This window comes from Halichoeres trimaculatus, unplaced genomic scaffold, assembly GCF_033239565.1.
Source record: "Halichoeres trimaculatus isolate MK-OKI-2021-1 unplaced genomic scaffold, fHalTri1.1 fHalTri1_scaffold_11, whole genome shotgun sequence".
Taxonomy (NCBI): domain Eukaryota; kingdom Metazoa; phylum Chordata; class Actinopteri; order Labriformes; family Labridae; genus Halichoeres; species Halichoeres trimaculatus.
The window spans coordinates 19,052,215-19,074,985 of record NW_027437189.1 but is presented as its reverse complement, the minus strand read 5'-3'; the positions used below and the strand labels follow the sequence as shown (position 1 = coordinate 19,074,985).

At 39.5% G+C, this 22,771-nt stretch overlaps 1 protein-coding gene across 2 annotated transcripts in view; it reads left to right on the top strand.

Moving 5' to 3' along the window:
• Positions 1–22,771, top strand: part of LOC141800033 (TOX high mobility group box family member 2-like) — an 86,141-nt gene that overhangs the window by 44,310 nt on the left and 19,060 nt on the right. For both annotated transcript variants that reach the window (XM_074682491.1, XM_074682490.1), the window contains one exon: positions 17,373–17,636. In XM_074682491.1, coding sequence (XP_074538592.1) covers positions 17,373–17,636 — 264 coding nt within the window. The remainder of the gene's footprint in view (positions 1–17,372; positions 17,637–22,771) is intronic.

The following is a 22,771-nucleotide window of genomic DNA, read 5'->3' as shown; positions in this document are numbered from 1 at the left end:
TATAAAATTTTGTTTTATATTATCGTGCTGCATAGACCAGGAATGGCCAACTAGTCTGAGACCAAGAGCTGGAAAAATTACCGTGGTACTACAGGGAGCCACACCATGCATGGGGTCTTACAAACACACTTCATCTCACACATAAACGAAATGACATAAAATGAAAACCAATACATTTTCAATTTTCAAAGCGAGATTTATTGTGTTTGTTAGTGTGTTTAAATTTGTACTAGAGAAGAGAAACTGAAACTTAAGTATCAATGTGTGCACCCAAACATTGATAAACACTGATCCCAAAGTTGGCATCAGTATATCAATATTTTAGATTGATCAGCACACCACTACTTATAACTATATTTATATTTTTATGAATGGATCAAAGAGTCGCACACTGAAAGGCAAAGAGCCACATGTAGCTCGCAAGCTACAGGTTGGCCAACCCTGGCACAGACAGAAAATTTCACCAGTTTTACGACATTCAAATGTGGTGTTTTTATCTTGTATTTAGGCTCTACTTTTTGAAGTGTAACTTGCTGTTCCAACAGATAGCTGGAATCAAGTGGCAGACAAAGGTTTTCTTACCAACTTGTCAGAGAAGCCAACCACACTTTCAGGCAAACTTTAACAGGCACTGTCACAAAGATTGTGGAAGCCGCACACAGATAAAATCAGTTTATCCTGTGTTTTATTGATCTCCAGCCTGTTCATTGGGAGATTCTGATTGGTTACCATAGTGTGGATAATTTTGCTGAAGTTTTGAATTTTCAACTCTTGTCAACAAGCAAACAAAGTGAGAGGACACTTGAACATTGTTTAATTTGCTCTATTTGCGTCATTCACCTTGCCTGACAAGAGCTTGCTTCTGTCCTCATTGTTACATTGACCTTAAATGTAATTCATGAACCATTTTTATTTCCGTTTGGTGATGAACATATCACTGTTAATTCAAACTAAAAAGAAAACTTAATGTGGCAATTTGAAAAGAGAAAAAAGTAACCACCAAGAACATTATACCTGCTTCGCATATCAGCAAAGTCTTCTAGAGAGATTTTTCTTTGCAGTCTTTTTAAAGTGAAGTATGATTTTAAGAAATTCACACTCAGAGGATCTGCTAGAATCCCTTTCTGAACTGTATTTTACCCAAATCATTCAGTCCAATTCTAAGACCTTCCAAGTCTTGGCTTCATTATTTTAAAGCCAGATTAAGTCCGTGGCAAGAGCACCTCTTGTGTGGTCTGCTTGTTGGCAGGTTACCAGGTGTCTGAAGTGGTCTAAGAAAACTGGTGTTTTTTTTCTTATCGTTTGATTTTTCAAGATTTCAACTCCAGCACTGATAGGAGCACCAAAAAGGAATTTAAGCAGCAGATATTTCTTGAATTAGTCCGATATTTTATTGCGCATCAATAAAAAGGCCTCCATGACTTTGATCCCCTCTTGCTAAGTCAGAAAAACATTAATTCTTCATAAGCCTAAGTGCCTGACATGCTCCATTTGATGTTTTCCAAAGCATATTACATGTGACATACATTTATCTTTAACATTAGAGGGATTACATACATGCAGCCCTGACACTGTTGGTGCAGTGTCATCCCACAGAGACAGTCCGGTCACCTACAAACAAACGGTGCTAACATTTCACTGTGCCAGGCTCACTGAAGTTCTGGTCCCAGTCAGAAGCGACACACACAGACTCACAGGCAGTTAGTTAGACAGGCACGGCACTGACTGCTCCCAGCTGGTGGATGGGAACACATGGCCGGACATATGGCAGAATTTGGAGCTCCAGGATTTGTTGATCCAGCAGCAAGGCCTTCATGTTCTGACAAAACACGATGAGGTGGGGGCTCCTCGTCAATTAGAGGCCCACCAAATACTGTCAGAGAGTGAACAGGACAAGGCCAGACGTCTCAGGACACTGGCAGAAACACACACTCACATACTGTAATGGGGGGTGACACATAGTCTGACACAAAGTTATTCACAAGGCATAAGCGCACGTGCAGGCGACAACCTGAGTTTTAACTTGCTCTCTAACTGTGCACATGCTCCTGTGTCACACACTGACAAGTGCATTACTTTTTGTTTGTCCTTAATATGACCTTTAAGGCCACAAAAAGGATCCTATCATCAAAGAGCCAGTTCAGCAAATTTACTAAAATTAATCCAAAGTCTTGTGTTTTTTTTTTCGTTTCTTCTTAGAGTCTGGTCACGCATGCAGTTAAAGATTTTGTGTGTGTATGTGTGTTGGGAGTTTTAAATAGCCGGCGACAAGCCCCATGTGTTTGACAAATGTTCTTTTAAAGACCACTTTAAACTATAACCACTTCCCCTGAAAAAAAAAAACAATCACATTTTTATACCTCTGAATCAACAGACCCCTCTTTGAACATTTTGTGGTGCTGCAGCACCTTTGAGCTTGAATTTGAGTGAACTGACCCTTTAAACCAAACTGAATTATTGCATTAAGCTTTTAACAATGTCTTAGCTGTCAGACATCCCTTTGAAGAAGCTAAAAAAAATGTCCTCACTCCACAAAAATGTGCTTACTATAAGGGTGTAAAATTTAAATTGGTCCTTGCAAACACTGACAAACAAGAACACATGTAAGTGCCCATAAACTCGCACATACACACTCATAACCCCCCCCACACACACTTAGTCTTAAACCTTGACACACGCACACACACACACACATATATATGCACACACCATCACCCTATAGCTATAAGGTTGCCTTTCCTTTGATGTTGGGATTGAATGACTAGAATGAAGGGTCGAGCAGGAGCTTTAGCAGCTTATTGTCTACTTATAGCACACATCACAGACTTTGAGGTCCACCGTTGTTAGCCACATTTCTGCTCTAATTATGTCAGTTCGCTTGCAAACACGGCTGTGTGCTAATTGGGATAAATGTCCAGCTTTGTAGTTCTTCTGCTGCAGCGGTCATGTGTCAATCATCGACACCCACTGCAGGTTTGCAGTGTTGTGTCAACAAATACCTTCTTAGTGGATAAGGCAATTTGGGCTTTTCAAAACATGTCAGTTGCAGTTGATGCTCTGTCAGTGCCATCAAATAGAAGCTTACACACCAGTCTTGAAAACCCCTGAAAATACAAGAGTGCACTGTTTGGCTTAGGATTTGTTAATACAGCAGATTTAGATTAGACAGTTAAAGAAGGGGGCTGTCTGTTTTTTAACTCTTTGCACATGATTTAAAATAAATGTGAGCGCAAATCAAATGCCTTAAATAGTTTTAATGTTTTGTCATTACCCTGAATCAAGTTTCCATCCAGTGGTTTTAGAGCTTCCAAAAATCTAAATTATATTTATGGCTTGTGAACATATTACACAAATGTTTTCTTGTAAATCAGCATGTCCTCTGGTAGCGGGATCCTGACCAGAACTCATGATTTAAGCAGTACTTGGGCACAGGCCATGAATTTGCAAAAGTTAAAGGGGTTCAAATAGGTAAAACAGAAATACCATCAAAGCTACTCCATTTTAGGAATATCTGCATTTTCTAAATGCATCCTTCAAATTTCATCACTCTGACTTCCTTCTGTGCATGGAAATCGATGGTGTCTTAATCGGTGCTTAATTGCATGCATCAGTTGTGCTATACTTAGTCACATACAGCCTGCTTTGAAGTAGATGCAGGCAAATTAGAGGTTCAAATATGGAATCAATTTCCGCATCAATTTGAAAATGGTGATTACTGTCAGATGAATTTTATAAATGCATGCCTACACCCAGGTGTGTATCTTCTGTTTTATGTGCTCCTCATTTTTATTAGATGTAAGCATTCCCCAGCTGTCTGTGTTAAAGCGGTGGATGCAAAGATGGTATTGCTGCCATTTCTCTTCTGTTTATTCTGTGCGCACAGAACAACAGCGAGGTGTTTATTCTTTGGATCAGAGGGAAATCCTCAGAGATACAGTACCTTTACATTGGTCAAACACATTGTGAAAGAGGGAGGGACCTTGTTTGCCTTAATGCAGGGTTTAACACTGTGTTGAGATGCCCACCAGAGCTTTTGCATGACGTGTGCCTGTGAAAAAGGTGCATGTAGCCAGAACAGAGACTCCTTTGTTTGCATGTCTGGGGTCTTCCACAGTGTATATACTGAGGTAGCAGTTTGACACAGCCAGGAGATTGCATTACACATAACATCTCTGGACTTTTAAAAAGAGAAAACCACTAATCAGAAACAGCTTTAAAGGGGCCGTTTACTTTATGCTCGGACACAATCTGTCCATTCAAACAAGATGTTTCCAAGGCTTTGAATCTGTATGGTTGCTGTAAAAGACATGCACATATGGAGCTCACAGACGTTTTGATCATATTGATGTTTTACATTTAGATCATCTGCTGAGGTTTCAGCCCACTTGTAAAAGTGTGGGTGTGTCATTTTGTTGATCAGCGCCGTGTATGACTGCCATCACAAACAAACTACCAAGGAGACGATTGTGATCAAAGATTATTAAACATCTCATTTATCCTGACTGGATCTCTGTTTTATATGAGCCATACAGAGTTTTAAATTATTCACACAGCTTTTTTTCGAGAAGACTCAAACACTTCCCACATGTCATATTTCATTATTTCATCAAGGTTATAAATATGTGTAGGTGCAGTTATGAGAACAATCAGAGCTGTTTAGGATGGGTAGAAGTGGCTGATATCTTTTTGTAAGGGCTTAATGAGAGCCACAGAGATGAAAACTTTATTTCAATGCAATAAGTGTTGTGCTTTCTTTACAGTCAGAACAGCTGTTTTTTTTTTTTTAAGAAGGAAATGAGGTAGATGACAGACAGGAAACCACAACAGATGGCAAAATAAAAGCCCCATACCAAACAAAACACTTACTCAACCTTGATTTCAAAATAAGAGGCAAGGGCCAAAATTGGAGTTCAGTATGACCTCCAGGCTTTGATGTACATACATACCATGTAGCACTGACTGCAGTCTATGCTTCTGCAGCACTATAGTGGCCACATGAGAATGATCACAGCCAAACCTAAATGGCTGCTTCCAGCCAAACCCACACACATTCTAATTTGGTACAAAGGAGAATTGCTGTTCTTCATTTGGATTCAGATCAGGTCTGATCTGTTTGAGTGACTTTGCAGACTTGGACCCCAGTGCATATTTCGGTGTGTTTTGGCTGGCCTCTCCTCACCCTATAATCAGTCTGTACATCGTGTGGATACATGTCTGTGTAAATGTGTACATACAACAGATTGGAGAAAATTAGAGACCAAAATGCAAAAAAAAATAGCTGGTTAGCGAGGAAGCTTGAAAGGGAAAAGTTTGCCAGTGGTAGAGGTGTGGGGGGGCATTTTGTGTGCCTCTCTCTGTCTCTTGTGTTGTACTTGTTGCGTTGTGTCCCTGTGCAGGAGAGGAAGCTCAGGACCACATGGTCTTCGAAGAAGCAGCAAGTTTCAGCCTGTTTGTGCCTTTGTGTTTTTCTGTTTCCAGGTGTCTTGCTGTGCTGTGTGTCTCTATCGATTTGGCTGGCTGCAAGAGAACAGTGGCTGATGGTTGAGATTAGAATAGAAACCTGACTTGATAGATTCTCTCTGTCTTTCTTTCTCTTCCTCTCTTTCTCTCTTTTTCTCCTCGTCTTCCTGTTTCTGTCTCTTTCAGACTGTTTATTTTTGTCTATAACTTCTTCACTTTGACACTCCCTCACACACACTCAGTCTTTGTCCTTCTTTATTTGGTTTTCTTTCTCCCTACATCCACCCAGCTCTCAAACACATCATTAACTTTATACAGAATTCAACCATCCCCCACTCGAAGTTCACCTCAGTGAAAATTTATTGATATTATGGTTGATTAAAGAGGAAACAGATGTTTGTATTCAAAATAATAACACCAAGACCATCACATTTGGACTAAAAAAAACTGTCTGCATATAAAAAACTTGCTTACATGAGCTGCTTTTTAAAGTTAGTTAATTTGTTTTTACTGAAGCAAAACTTACTTTAAGTGGGTCACTAAGTTGAAATTACTTTTAAGTTTAATGCTTGCAGGCCAGGCCTCAGATAGAGAGATTAAGACTCACAGTGACTGATATTTTGACTGTTGCATCAGCAAACATAACTCAAACATGCATAGGGCAAATTCAAGAAACTGCTTTCTCCACAGGGGGCGCAAATCAATGCAAACTGAAAGTGTCAGACCAGAGCTTTAAAACCAGATGCACCTTCTTTTCCTTTAATGTAAAAAAGTGAAGCCAAAACACAGTTTGAGTAGGGACTTGCATATTGAGCTGGTGGCCCCTTTTCGAGTCAGGGCACATGCAAAAAAAGCTGACCTGGCTGTTGGAGCTACCAAAACTCACTTTGACTCATCAGTAAAACAGCAAAGATCGCACAGGGCAATACAGGTACAGAAGCAGATGCTTATATTAGACGTTTAGTTACCCTTGTCATAGTGTTCAGTATTTTTTCTTTACCTTTCATTCCCTAATCTGCTCACCTGCTGCTGGAGTCTTATAGAAATGTCTGTCATAATGTTGCATCCCACCATTTTAGCTTCAAACCCCTAGTTTAAACTACATTTTTGAGTAAAATGAACATGACAGTATAAATCAGTATAAATCAGTACAATCAATTCTAACTACTATCATTTAAATTTGTACTTTTGATTTTTCATTTTGGGGGATGTGAGGAAATTGCAAATTAAATTTATAGTCACAGACCGTTGGCTTGACTTAAAGGGCAACTCCGGTTTTTTGACACCTGGACCTTATTTATAGGTGTGTGCATGCTCATATACTCACTCAGACAAACATCGTGCAGCTCGGAGTCCTTTAGAAGTTATTTAGATCCAACTGTCAAACGTTTGTTTACCAGGTCAGCTCTGGGTCAGCTGACCCACCTGAAGACGGTAGACGAGCTGACTTTATGATAACACTGGCGATGGATGAAAAAATATAGCCAAAATGAGCGATTTTGCAGAGATTATGTCCCGCGCTGAAGCTCCCTTGCCGTGGCCCCCACTAAGTGCGGCTAAGATCGGTTGGATCTAAATAACTTCTGAAGGACTCCGAGCTGCACGATGTTTGTCTGAGTGAGTATATGAGCATACACACACCTATAAATAAGGTCCAGGTGTCAAAAAACCGGAGTTCCCCTTTAAAGACTGTAAGCGCAAGAAGACAGCCTCACCTACTCTGTGCCAAAGTTTACAAACCAGTGTATTCTAGCTAATTGTTCAAACTCCACAAACCTACTGTTGTTGGTTTATACGCTGTGCACTGTAAAAGAAAAAAAATCTATTAAAAAAAAAAAATACGGTAAAAGCACTGGCAGCAGAGTTTCTAGACAGATACCGTAAAATTACAGTCAAATACAATACCTAAAAAAAACATCAAGGATGTTATTTTACAGATAAATTATATAATTTTACAGTTTTGAGTACTATTTTTGAAAAACAGAAAAAATACCTAAAATCAAGAGTTAATAACTGTAAAATTAGGATTTTTTACAGTGTAAAATTACTGAAAATATCTATCTACTAATCTTCTTGCATTTTGTTGTTTTGTAAGAAAACAGAAGAAATCTGTTAAAAATTACAGACCATCTCCTGTTAAATTACATTTTTTAGATGTTTGTACAGGTATAAAAGTGACATCAAAAATAATTTTGATTAAGTCAGGATGAGAAAAAGAAAGAAGTATGTTGACGTGATGATGTTTTGTAAGTCAGCCATGAATAGTAATCCAGATGTTGTTCGGCCTGTAGGACCAGCTGATGAGTCCCCACCCTCTCATTCTCTCTCTACCTCCCTTTCTCTCCCTTTCCCTCTCTTTCTCTCCGAGGCAGAGACACCTCAGTACACCCTGGCACCGCACACCCAATGTGGGCGATGCTGATGTGAAAAGGCACCGTTACTTAACAGTGACTCACAGTGCACCATTATACCCCCACCACAACTGCAACACTTTCCTCACTTCGCATCGCTCCCCCCTCCCCCTCCCCCGTCTTATACTTCACTGAATGTGTTTCTCTCCCTCTTTCCATCCTTTCACCATTTCCCTGCAAGAAAAAAAAGTTAGGGGGACATTTGAGACAAAGGATGAAACATGAAAATTGAGGGTCTGAAAACGCCAACACACATCTCCCTCCCTCTTTGAGGCCTTACCAAGCCGCTGGCAAGGTCGGGCGAATGAAGTAGAGATACACATTGTACGGTGTGTATTTAAATTTCAAGAGAGCAAACCATTTCAGTAGCATAAAATTCAGACTTGAAAACAGTTTCCAGCTCTAAACCAGCACTGGGGCGTCAATATCTGAAAACAATGCTGGACGAACATCAGAGAAACATCAGCTCAACATCCACGCCCATGCTTGGGGGGGATTGTAAGTTACAGTAGTAACCAGGGATCGCTGGTTCTTTATGTAGGTCAGTCCATGTCAGCCAATAAGTCCAATTACCATCAGCCTCTGAAAGAGAACAAGCTACGACCTCTGCTCTGCTTTTATAGAGCTCAAACAGATGCATAGTTAGAAATTCTTACTCTGACACAGACATAGGTTTGTCTTGTGGTGAGAAATTGAGGATTAACTTGTTTTAATGAGTGGAAAACTGAATGTAGATAATAAGAAGGAAATGTCAAGGACAAAGTCCCATGGTGTTGTGAAACATCAATGTTTACCTTGTTTAATGTGAGAAGAAAAATTCATGATGTCTGTTTTTATGGGAAGCTTTAAAGATCATCAGATGAACCCACTCTTTTCAGCACACTTCCTCAGTCCCTCCTCGAATACGAACCAAAAGCAGCACTCCCTCCCCACAAAAACAGCAACTTATCAGCAATGAGAGTGCACTCAATGATTCATACACTCTTTTAAGAGAACTTGAAACCTTGGCTCTATTTCGGTCCCGGACTCTCTCCCTCTCTGTGCTCGCTGCACGAGGGATGGAGCAGAGGGATTTAGTCGGACTAAGTAGTTTGATATTTCTATTGGTTTTCTGCGTGTATTTTCACTCTCTCTTTCCTCTCTCTCACAGTGATCTTTCTCATCATATGGAGACCAAGGTCATGGCTGATTGAAATATAATAGAAGTGTAGACATCTGGCCTAATACTGTGGGAAGTTAAATCTATTTTAATGGCCCCTGCCGCAGTGGATTCTCTCTGATGCACTCTTGCGCTTCACTGACAGTAAATCACAATGTTCTCTTATTACCCTGACTGGAATGAGGGCATAGAGAAAGAACAATGAGGGATCCACATCATTTGTTTTCACCCCTCCCTTCCTCTCCTCTCCTCTCCTCTCCTCTCCTCTCCTCTCCTCTCCTCTCCTCTCCTCCTTTCCTCCCTCCTGCTCTGCACCCTTCCTCTCCTCCCTTCTCCGATCGGTTTGCGACTCATAAAGCAAGGGGCTTAAAGAGAGTGACATCATGAAAATAAAAATAAAGGGGATTATGGGTGAGCTATTGTGCCATATGTGATTACTGGGGCTTCCATGTTCCCTTGGGGGGGATGAGTGACTACGAGACAACATATTTTATTTATTTATACGATTCTCTCTAATGAATAAGAATAGGAAATGTGGCTGAGACCACAGTATTGCCCTGCTTGTCAAAAAAGAACATTAAAAAAAGGAAAGCTTCAGTCCAAACATTAAAGAATTTCTACTTCTCTCTGTTCCAGTACAGAGATCAGAGATATTTTTTCACCCTTCATCTTTGATCTATAACTGAGGATTTTTTTTTTCTTAAATTGAACTGACATAAGTGTGCAGCACATCGCCCTTTTCGCACCTTTTCAGAATACTTCCTTTGCAGCTGTGTTTTTAAGAGTTCAGACCCAATCCGGCACAGGTCCACCTGCATCTGCAAAGGAGAGCCAGGTCCTTTTTACCCACCTAAATGAGATCCATTCTGATGTGACATTTGAGAGAATTACCAGTGCATGGAGGAGCAGAGAAGAGGTTAGCTCCCTCCTTCGCCATTGGTCGAAAAAATACCACAGCCCACCTTTAGTGACGGACGGTACGAATGACCCTGAGCTACTATCGGTCATGGTGAAACGCCCCAACCCCCTTTTCCTCCAACCCCTCCCCGCACACTTCACTTATCCCAGTTCTGTCTTGCTGTCAGTCAGCCCGTTGGGTTTGCTATTCCGTTCTCCTTCTATTGTACCACCCTGTCTGCTTCTCTTGATACATCACCCAAATGGAGTTCCTCGCCGTTTCAAAGTCAGGTCAGATAGCCTTCGTGGACCCTGCAGGCTGGGGCTGTAATGGTCACTCGTGCGGCACACCTCAGAAATGTTTGACACTAGCTGATGATGACTTTGATTTCTTGCCTTTTTCTTTGCTTTTCAAGGTTGGTCCTTGAAGGTGAATTTTGAAAAATAGGAAGTTTTAAAGATTTAATGTTGCCATCCGTCTGTCAGGAAAGCAGAGTGGACATGAAGACCTTTATATATGCACGGCCAGCTGTTGTTTGTCTCTAAAACCATGCTGCTCTGTCATATTTCTCACAAAGTAGCATATGGCTGAATGACTTTCCATAGGACACTGTATACTCATTCAAAGTTATAGAGATTTATGAAGCATGGGAGTTTTTTCAGATGAGTTATTTTTAAAACCTTATCAGTGTTTTGAAAGAGAGGAAATACTTTGAAGTTGTCAGTCACTAAGGCTGTAATAACAAAGTCCATCAAAGACAGACAGTTCTCGTCCCCCGTCAGCTATGACAGGCTGTCTGCTGTACAGCGCGACACCTTTATTCTCCTCCCCATGAAGAGCACATCATTGTTACCAGATGAGCTGTCTCCCACTCATAGGCCACGAGTGACTCCACCAAGCTAATGACTTCATCTGATTTTCTCAATTATTTGTGGCAAGAAAACTTTGAACTCTCCTGATTCAATTTTTTTTTTTCTTTTTTTTTTTGCTAAAGATAAGTGAACTACTTCAGATGATTTGAAAGGGTGGAGTTATGTAAGGTTGTACAGACACTTTACTCTGCAAGTCAAACTAAGGTCTTAAGTATTTTTCTATGTGTGTGCTCCATTTTGATGTGGCTATAATGGTCAAAGGATTTAAACATATGCCACTTTAAACCAGAGCTCAGGCCTCCAAAAAGTGGAGGAACTATATGTAACCATTTTTCCCAGAGAGGCCTGAAATCCTGGACACATATATATATGTTTTCATTATAAAAATGCATATGCTGATAGAGTTCTTTCACCAATCAATTTTACTTTTCACACACAGAAACTTTGAACTCTGTTGGACCTCTGGGTGGGTCTTTGTTTCTGTCAGGAGCAGGGTTTTTTGTCTTCTTTTGCTGTTGCTGTGTGTTAATTATGCAGAACTGCTCCACACCAAAGTCAGAAGGCTTTTTTAGCGCCAGTAAGAGTATGATTTTTGGCCACTCATTCTTAAAAGGCATGGTTGGGTTTTTCTGAAGGGAGGTTTTGATAACCTGCTGATCAGTGTAGAGCAGAGAAGAGGACAGAGGAACACATAAGAGTTTAGTTCTTCAACGCCTTGATGCCTGTTGTCCCAAATCTGTGACGTTCCCTGTCAGGTCAGCATGCAGATGAAAAGACCTTTTTATCTCATTATTACCTAATGATTCATAACCTACACATACCAAAGATCGTATCAGATTCAGTATGTCATAATATATTAGTTAGGGGATGAACTTATCATGTCTGTACATAATATAACTTAGTCATAACTATTGTGTGTACCTTACCCAAATTTACAATCTTCACTTAATTTAACATCTGTAAGAAAACAAAAACACATTAAAAAATCTGTTATTTAGGGCTGGGCAACGATTAAAACTTTTAATTGTAGTTAATCACATGATTTCCCTGATTAATCATAATTAATCACATTGTGAAAGTGCCATAACATCTGTCATGCAAACACTAAATCAGTACTTGTTATACAGTAATAGTTTAATCACATATTTAGTGCAAATCAAATTTACAAAATGTAAATACAAAATTAAAGCTTATTGCCACTGTCAGGGCATTAAAGTGATACTGCGGGATGGAACAAGTTGGGTCCTATCACAAGGTTTAGGGCAGAAATTACCCCTACAGCAGAGTTTTTGTGCAGCAGAAGCCCAGGGCGCTCGCACCAAACACCCCCTCCCTGCTCCTTCGCAGGTTTCCTCTGCACTCAGACGGGGCCATATTTTACTTGACCAAAAACACAAATAAACGGACTCCCACCAAAAAAATCTGGTATCGGTCTGCATTCACGCTTTATTTAGAGAATTTTCAGTGCGTTACTTTCACACAAAAACACAGCTAAATAAGGCTCTAGTTCTCATCGTGTCTCTTCGTCCTGGCAGACTACCTGCGTTTGTTTATATCTGGCACTGATACACTAAGCAGCGTGCGCCTTTAAGTTCCGTGGCGTTGCCCCTCTTCTCCATGCTTGTTTTGGTTACTCATCGTGTTTTTCCGCCACTTTCACTTCCGGTTCCACCGCGGTCAGCAACAGACATTTACAAAATAAAAGCATGTGAGCAACATGCACTAATGTGCGATAAAATATTCAACGGCGTTAATAGATTGACGGGTTAACGTGAAAATAACGCGTTAACTTGCCCAGCACTACTATTTTTGTAATTTTTGATTAATAAAAGGCAGTAAGGGGTTAATAGAGTGACAATTTAAGTTCTGATATATTCCTAAATGTGCTTACAGGCCAGTTTCTCCAGTGATACAGTTACTTCTGATAGCATAAACTGATTTAGGAAAAACTGACCAAAAACAACAACAACAAAAAAACCTCCAAGGTAACTGTTTCAATATGTAGGAATAGTGCCATTACAAACACTGCATAACTTTTTTTAAAAGTTTCAAGGTCAAATTCATGTGAATTTTACAGCTGTGGATTTCCTCCTGAAATTTAAAACCTGAGTCTTTCTTAATTTACCTCCCAATGTTGAATTTTGCAGTTCACGTTTATCTTTTGAATTGATACAATGACAGCTTCCTGACACCTTCAGGAGCAGGAAAAACTCAGCCTGATGTCTCTGATTTGGGCTTTTATTAAGGTTTAAAAAGGGGGAATTGGACTGAATGTCATCAGTTTCATTCAGCTGATGGCATCTCAGTAGTTAATTTGTTCAAAAGCATGAATCTGAATAATTTCATTGCATGCATCAGCAAACACTTAGTTAAAAGTAAGCTAAAGATTCTTCCTATAACTAGTTTGGTTGTGTGTTTTAGTTTTAAATTATCTTAGAGCATCAAAGTCATGAACGTTTGTTTTGTTTAGATCGACTACAGACTGTTCTTTTGACGGATTTGTCTCTGTTTTAATTTTTCACGAAGCGAAATTCTGCCTCATCAAGGGTGATATGCTTCAAGGCAATCACATCTTACATCGATACTTAAAGTTATAAAAAACTGTTTCATTTCAAATCACAGATGATGTACAAAGGAGGCTTGGGTCTGTGTTTTTATTTCACAGAGAAGAAAAAAGCAGATTGATGTGCAGATTCTTCAAAGGTCTGAAGCAATGCCCTTGTCCAGAAAAATGACAGATTTGCTTAAATTTCACCTCTGAAGGGGGAGGGAAAAGGAGGTGGGGTGACGGTAAGGGGGAGAAGGGTGAATCAACATTAGGCGTTTCTCTCTGACCCCTCTCTCTTTTATCCACTCTCCTCCATGTCCTTAAAGACAGCATTTCTATGAATTATTTATCTATGTTTGAAAATATTAAACTTGTGATGTCCTTGTCCTGTATCTTTATCTTCAAGGGCATCAGAAGAAGCTGTAAAGAAAAAATAAAGCACAAAAGTGATGGAAGATGTAAAATAGCATTTGATAGCATATGAATCCACTCATCACTCTGTGTTCCTGTATCATCCCAAACAAGAATCTGTCATTTAGTAATCTTCACAGTGATTAAAAAGCACCGTTCATTCAGAGAGGAATTCAAAGTGCTTTACTGAGTTGAAAAGGAAACAGTAATAACATGTTTTCCAAGCAGTGTATTCATATATCTTTGAGCTATGAGCTAAAACCCAAAAGAGGGGTCTCTAATCTAAAATTGTTTAATTCTAAGAGTTCGACCAAGTTCTGCTATGACTGTTCTTCAAGTGCTTCAAGTAAACCTGCAGTGTGCTCATAAGAAAGCACGTGTTTATGTGAATTACAATACTGGTTTCCTCTAACTCTGACCATGAAGGTCTCATAAACTAAACCAACAGTTTCTCAGTCTTAGTTTAACCCAACCTTCACATTAGTGGTTCAAGATGAGAGATCGTCATATAATTCATGAAGCAGTCAAAGGAACGAAAGCTACTGGGATAAGATTTTAAAAGTAAACATGAAATAACCTGCTTTTTACCCACTTATGGTTAAATTGACATGAAGTATTATTATGATGTAATTCATATGAATTTCTAAAGATTTCTTTGCACAGCTACAATATCATTCAGTAGGGTTGGGACGATAAGCTATCCTCGCGATTCGATTCTATTACCATTTTTGGGATGTTGATTCGAGTTAAATATCGATTCTTCAATATTTATGATTTTTCTGCGTTTTTTTTTTAAAAACCAGACCATGTGAAAAAGTTGAATGAAGATGATGATGTCTACAGACTATATCAGGAGCCATATTGTCCCATAAAATGCTCATCACGTGAGTCAGAGAGAAACATTTCACCCTCTGCTGGAGAAAAGTGGTAACTTTTTCCAATCCAGTTTATAAACAAAGACTGAAATGAAGAATCTGAATTTTTTTTTTAAATGATTTTTTGACGAAGAATCCCAATTTTGATGTTGTCAAACAAAAAAATCCTGATAGATTGATTTTTGATTTTTGATTTTTTCTCCCACCCCTATCATTCAGTGTAATTTATAAACACATAACACTTTTATCATCCCAGTGGTGCTCTCATTAGACAGCTTGCAGGTTGAAGCCTCGTTAAACTTCATGTTTTTGTTAACACCGAAGTATTAACCTTTTTTATGATTAAGAATCACATCACACTTTACATTTCCAGAAACAGTATACACAGTTGCATATTTAAAAAAATTAAGATATGCAGGAAATTAAAGCAGCACCTTTTCTACATAAAGTGTCTGTTGGTGTTTTCATCTCACTCAACCCGTCCTGCTACACTGGCAAAGCCTAAACCATTCTATCGTGGCTTCACGTCTGTTTTCTCCATTTAGTCTCATGAACAGAAAAATACTACTTTTACTCAGCTCCTTCACAAGTCTCTACACTTCTCTCCTCCTATTGTCTTCTTTTGACATGTCAGCCATAAACTTTCAATCCAAAGTTTTGTGAATTAGGATTAAAATATCCTCCATGTTGTTTACTGATGCTATCATACTAAAATGTGCTAAACTTTGTTCTGCACATCGATATGGTATGATGTTTGTGCTGTCATTGTCTCTGGTGGGTTTTTGCTTTTCAGAAGTAGTTTCTGTTGTGACAGGGTTTTGACCAATCAGAATCGAATATTCAACACAGCTGGGCGATAATCTTGGCTGTTGGTTAATGACTTGTTAAAATAAAGAAATACTTCAGAATTTACAAAACAGATGAAATCTTACATATTATAAGCCTAAGAATATTTTTTTCTAAAAAATGTCATTTAATCTCAATCATATATTACTGCCAGTTCATTTCCTGTCAATTGACAAATCAACAAATCAGCTGACTCATTATTTCAGGTCAAGTGTGATCGCCTTTTAGGCCCTAAACCAATGAAATTTGTGTGTTTTCATCAACTCCAGCCATGTTCATATGTTTGTTATCAGTAATAACAAATGACAACAGTATTAGACAATGAAGAAACCAACATCTGCGTAGCCTCCACCGTGGGAAAAGGAGTTGTCAGTGATGATAATTCAGAACAAGCACTGAGCAAGGAGCCCGAGAGTTATGGGAAGAAAATAATAGCACATCACCCCCTGACAGAAAACATACTCTCTTGTATTATTATCATTATTATGATTATTTTCCCCCTAATGATAGTGCACATTATGAGATTTTTATCCTATCTTCAAGCACCAGTTCTTGCCAGCGAGGACATTGTGGCTGTTCCTCGTCGTTTCTTGCCATTTGTTTGCTAAAAGTATTTGTTTGCAAGATGAATTGCTGCTCTGGCAGGCGAGATGACAGCATACACCAAGATGATATTGAATTGATTTCTGAAATGTTGCAGAACGGGACTAGTTGATGTGTACCACGAGACATGAATAATAAAAATTCTATTAAAAAGCTCTTGAATGGCTGACACTGGAATATTATTTGTGATGATTAATTTTCTTCAGTCATTATAAAGGGGAGTTGGCATCAGATTGCCTCTGACAAAATTGCTTTTCATTCCCTGGTGAATATCCTCAGTATGCTTTTTGAGAGCACAAAACCATATTTCTCTGTGCAATATTATGTCAAGATAGGCCCGGGAAAAGACAAGCACAGGCTCTGCTTGTGTATCACCTTATTAGTGCCATAAAATCTGTAAGCTTCTACCAGGTTTACACATGTCAGATACATTCCATAATGAGGGATGCTGCTTTTGTTCAGCCTGGTTTCTCTGTTTTCCTAAAAACAAAGCAAAACAAAACAAAACAAAAACAGATTGGAATTATAATTACAAGATTATAAAATAGCCACTAAGTGAGTATCAATGGTGTTTTTCCACGTAATGAATTTGATTAAGTGTATTTTAAAGCCGTGCCGCCTGACAGTTTCTTGCTTTAAAGCTGTCAAGATTTCTGAAGCAAATGACTCCGTGCAGCAGCTGTGGTTGTCTAACTAATTAATTTGCCATGTACGTTTGTGTTGAATTAATTCTTTACACTTTTGCAAGCCCAACAATTTGCATTTCTAATTATTTTTATTTCCAGCAAAACAGCCTGCTGAGCCTTAGCGTCTGTTGTGAACACAAACCTAAACAACACGAGTCTACAGGTGCTTTTAAATCCACTTTTGAAGCTTCTTAATTACTCTGCATCGTCCTTTGTTTCCTGTTTCGTCTCCTCGATTGCTACACAACATCAGTTTTCTGTTTTAACGTTGTGTAGAGCGATGCGTGTATGACTGGACCAGTTCTGGATTCAGGATTTATAATGTAACTTAATATTGAGGCACAGGTTTTGATGTTGTTTTACGCTTCTTTGGATTGATTCTGTGCATCCCTCCCACGCTCTGAAGGCATCCAGAAAGCAGGAGTGGCTAAAAACTCTGGATTGTAAATTGTATCCAATTTTTTCTCTGCCATTTTTCCTGATGTGCTTTAGCATGCCTTAGAAACAACAGCACGTTTAATAATTTGGTAAATCATTAATTATCTTTGAGTGCAAAGCCCTCAATTTTCCTTCTTCAACAATTTTCTTTCTTTGCCTTTGCAGAGCTACTCCAGTCAGGGAAGAGGCAGCGGTGGAGGCGGAGGAGGAGGAGCAGGAGATGAAGACTATGAGATCCCCCCCATCACGCCCCCCAACCATGCCGACCCCTCTCTGCTGCACCTCATGGAGCATGAGTCAGGTTACCCCTTCCACTCCCTGCCTCACAACGGCCTGCTCAACACCTACTCCTACCCCGAGCTGCCCGCCCTCATGATGTCTAACATGCTGGGTCAGGACACCCACCTCCTCACAGGGCCCATGCACTCGGTGAGTGCACCTTTTTCTTTCTTTTTTTATTCATTTCTTTATTTAGCTTCAGCCCTTTGTGAACGTGAGAGTCAAGCGCTGTGGTAGGCTATTAGTCTCTGTGGTCAGAGGTCTAGAAGTCAGCACACAGAACATTTACTCTGAAGGTTTAACATGCTGGTGTCACGGGAAGTTCAGTCTTTTCAAAATGTTGCCAAAAAATATTGATCTTGTAAGACTCCACTCTGGCTATAAACTCTTTTAAACAGCAATAAAACGGCAAAATGACAAATTCTCCTTTGTGCGGCTCTTAACAGTCTCAGATAATTCTTTCATTATAGCAAAGCGCTCTTTTATTAGAGCGATAATTAGGCCAGTTAGAGGCCAAGGAAGCTGAGACAGAGGAGTCTGAGCGAGGCCAGAGATTGTACATGCAACATTTATAAATACAGAGAGCTTCTCTGCCTCTTCAGCACGCAGACCTTAGCAGCAGAGCTCCTTTAATATCTATTCAGCTGCAAAACTCGAACATTTCATTGCCTGAAAGTGAGCTAAGAAAGGGAGCAGGAAACTCAATGCAGCACATTTCCGTTCGTTATGATCGGCAAAGCAAGAAGAAGGAAAGGAAAGAAAGAGAGGGTTTGAAAGAGGAATCTAGAGGAGGTGGGGGGAGCTTCCCTTGTCAGCTACTTTTATTTTCAAAAGGATGCTCAGGACCCCCTTTTCCCCTTTCCAGTAAAGGGACTTTTTCTTGTGTTAAACACGCTTCAGACCGAACATGTAAACACCCCTGGCTAACACATTCAAATGCTTTAATCATAGGATCGAACCAGATGAATTATAGATGGCCTGTGTGGTGAATTATTCAACGTTATATACTTTCATCTGACATAAATATTACTTTTTTCTCTCTGCCCTCCATCATGAATATTTATGCTTTAATGTGAGCATCCGTGGCATTTATCCTCCGTTAATCAGGTCTTATGTGATTTTCAGAATCAAACTGCATAAGTTGCAGGCTCCATTTTTCCGTGGGTGGTAGCTCAGGCCTCCATTAAAGCCAGTCTTCAGGATTAGGCCACAATCCAGTGGATAGTGTGCTGAATGTGCTCGTTGCAGGAGAAAGATGCTGCTACCAGGAACATTTATAGTTGGTTTCACTGGCTGCTTTAACAAATCTCATAAAATCATTTGAATAGGTTGATTTCAGTTGATGACTAACATTTAAACTGTGTGTCTGGATGCTGTTATGCATTATAAAGCAAAAAGTTTATTTGACGTGCATTCGGAAGTATTTGAAAAAACAAGCAGCCCCTTTTTGGCCAACGGTGCTTTAAAATGAAACAGAGAGGGAGTGCCTCTGTCTTAAACAGCTTTTGTTTCACCTTTGCAATTATTTATTCTCAAATAGCCCTTCAGGGTAATGTTCCATTTTCTTATTTCACACCCCCTTTTCTCATAAATGAACCGTCATTGCAATAAATCACTGCACAAACAGAGACTTGCGCACACTGTGAAAGGTCCAGAGATTTATGTAACACATTCATGTTTCCCACTTCCACATTTTAGTACTACTCTAGCAGGGCCTGGCTAATAATAGCCGCTATTAATATTTCTTGTTGCCTAGCAACCCCTGCAAGTAATAGCTTACTCTGGAAAAATAGATGACCGATAAGGAAGAAGGAAGGTGGGGGCTGGTGGGGTTGGAGTAGGGGGATTCAATTCATTTATCATCTCCCGGGACGAGAGGAGCTTATTTCTGAGGCTGCTGAATAGAAAAGTGGGCTGTATATTGAGAAATATTTTAAAGCAATTGGAGATGACGCTATTTTCATTTTGGATTCATTAGAGATGTGTCATTTGATGTTTCTCCAACAAAGCCAATTAACCTTAATTTCATTCTGATAAAGGTGTAATAAGGAAGATTGAATCTATTTCTGCTGAATGCTTAAAGAATAATAAGGCTGAATGTAAAATAGGCTCTCTTTGTAACTGGGGTCGGAAATGAAGAGGCAAGCCTGTAGCTTTGTTGTGTTGTATTAACAAAAGCCTCACAGACAAATATTGGAGGAGATAGCTGGAAAACCAAAACGCTAATCATTCAACAGTCTTGTTTCACCGTTGCTGAAGAGCAAATAAAAAGTCAACAGCGTTACCTTAAGGATACACTTCTCTTCAATAACAGCTATCCTTCAGCGCACATATAAACCTCCTACAAGTACAAGCTCAGCTGGAGCAACAGATACGCTTCATCTCAAGGGATGTTGTTGCTGGTTTTTGTACAACATTTAGCCTAAGGCTAAAGCTCTGTAAACTTCTCCCTGCTTTGGGATTCTCTTTTTCAGCTCACATCGATCCTACTGCAAACACAGTTAAATCATTACAGGATTGGAGCTGTGGATTGGCCGTCATCATGATACTGAAAAGGCACACAATTTTCAACAATTTGTCCTGGTAGCTTATGAGTATGTGCACACAGTATATAACTTTTAAGTGGTGACTTTATAACAATCTTGTGATTTCTGGACTAAATAACAGCACACTCCTCTGCAAGACGCTTGTTTTTATTCCACTTAAATCTGCTCTGTCTGACAGCTTTTACTATCTAATTATGACTCCACAGGAAGCAGGGATATTAGGTGGTAAAACAAAAGGGATGTGCAGCAGCTTGAAGAAAACAGGTGTCAAGCACATACAGTGAGTGTCAAGAAAAGTTTAGAGCTTTAACATTTGATGTACATTAAGGTTTCTTCCTTTTTTCAAATGGCATTTGCAGTCCTGTGTTTAGTTGTACACTTCAGCCCTTCCTACTGCAGTCATGTTGTTCATAATAGTCTTAACAGCCAGTTTTGAGCCATTTGTCAAACTTGAAATTGCTCCATTTACAAGAACTCCAACAAGAAGCAGGATCAACATACGAGTTATAAAAGGCTGAGCTGTCAATCAGAAAGGCTTTTACGTTCTCTGAACTCCTCCCTATGACACTGACCTACTGCATCACTTTCTCTGCATCAAGGCAGAAAAAGGGCTGAGTCTTGGATGACTGCATACTATGACATGTAACATGCCCGAGTGTGGATGCTCATTGCTGAGGGAGATTCCCTGCCTCACCAGAAGCTGTCAGCATTTCTATCACCCTTGCGCCTTGGGAAGAGGTGGCACCCAAGGGTCTCATGTTCAACAAGCCCCCCTGATCGCTGGGTTCTGGCTGAGCTACAGCAAAGGGGGAGAGGCGAGTGAGATCTTGCTCTTTGAAAAAAATAATAAATAAAAGAAGCAGGGGGGGGGCTCACCAGCAGGCAGTAATGAGGGGTCGTGGAGGAGTTTGCTGTACGGGCCCAGCACAGAGCCTTGAGGGATGCCAGCGAGTTTAAATATTAAAACAGAGAAGCAGCCAGAGTCATTACTAGTCTAATGAGGGTGGTGAGGAGGGAGTAGGAGAATCCCTGTTGTCAGAAAAAAAGCAGCTGCCAGTTTTACTAGTTTAAGTCACATGTTCAAACAACTCCTGATGGGACTTTGTTCAGTGTTGCTCAACATGTGGTGCTAGATAAGTAGTCTTGGGAGAGTGTGACTAAAAACATCAGTAAATGAATCTGACTGTTGTGCTTTCTGAAGTGGGTGGCAGATATTATGGATATGGATAGGTCATCAATCTGTACTTTGATTATTATTGTCATTATTATTGTTATTATTATTTGAAGATTTATTGATCAATTGATGATGTATTGTTTTCAGTCACACAGTTGCACATTAGTAGATAAGAAAGGGATAAAATCCAGTAATTGTATGGTTATGCAAATTACAATTCAGACATGGTGACCCCAAATACCCTCCAAAAGACGGCTCATTGCCACTGAGAGACATAAATAGGCTGACTAAAATTCTTTTTGAAGGATATATAGGCACAGCTAAATAAATAGCACTGGTTTGTAGCACCTCAACATTAGATTCTCATCAGTCTTTGACATATTATGATGTAATAATGCTACGTTTGCTTTTCTGCACATTCAGAAATATAAAAGGGATGTGATTAAATATTAAAAAGTTTGAAAGTGAAATTTTTTGAGTTGATCATTTCTGAATTGTGTTTCTGAAAAGTACAGCAGCTAGATGGACAGTGTGTATATCAGGCGCAGACTGTAAATAAATAACAGTTATACTTGCTTGGTAGAAACCAGAAATGCTGAAATGCCTTTAAGTCCATTGTTTGTGACCTGTAGCATTTTTAGCTCTGCGCCAGTAGTGCAGTAGTCCAAGAGTGTGTATGTGCACTTTTATTTTTTCAGTCCTGTGTTTTCATCTGTTCAAATAAATGTATTTTGCATCACTTGACATTCAGGACATAGACAGCAGGGGAGAAAGGCCATAACTGTTTTAATGCACTGACATAAAAATTGTATTGACAGCTGTGGTTATTGATGGTGTGAGGACCGTTGGATGGAGACCACTAAAAAAAGGTCTGAGTAATATTATCAACCAACGTATGAGGTACTCAAGCTAACTTCCTCTGAAATGTAAATGAGTGAAAAGGATATTTTGAGAGCAAATTTAAAGTAAACTAAAGTTCACATTATGCATGTTTGTTTAACACTTTAGGAGCAGTTTTCACACAGCACAGAGCCCCTCTCCTCTCTGCATGTAGTGTCTAATGAAAAAAAGGAGATTGAAATATAACGTGTCTTTTAAAGCCATTGTTCAAAATTCCAGTTTGACTTGACTTCACATGCTCAGTGCTGCTGGATTACTTGTGTTTTTCTCAAATTGAAACACCAATCTTTTTTTTTTCCGTGCTGGTTTGAGACATATCTCATATGACCTGCTTGCTCTGCTGCTTTTCACTGGGATAGATATGACATCTCAGTGACGTTCTCAGATAAATCACTGTTTGTAACAGAAGAAATGTTTTCTGTTGCGGCTTTTCATTCCACAAAAAGACGGATGCCCTTCGGTGCTACCCTCCACCACAGGGGTGAACAATGTGTCTTGTAGTTGTCAAGAGAAATGACAGCGAGATAATTGGTGGGGCACTCCCGTTTCGTTTAAACTGAAACAAATAGGCTTCCAAAGAGAGCTGTGCTTTTAAAAAGTAAAGCTTTGTTTTGTGCTGCTTATCATGCAGGGTTCACAATGAAGTAATGGAGAAGAGTATTAGC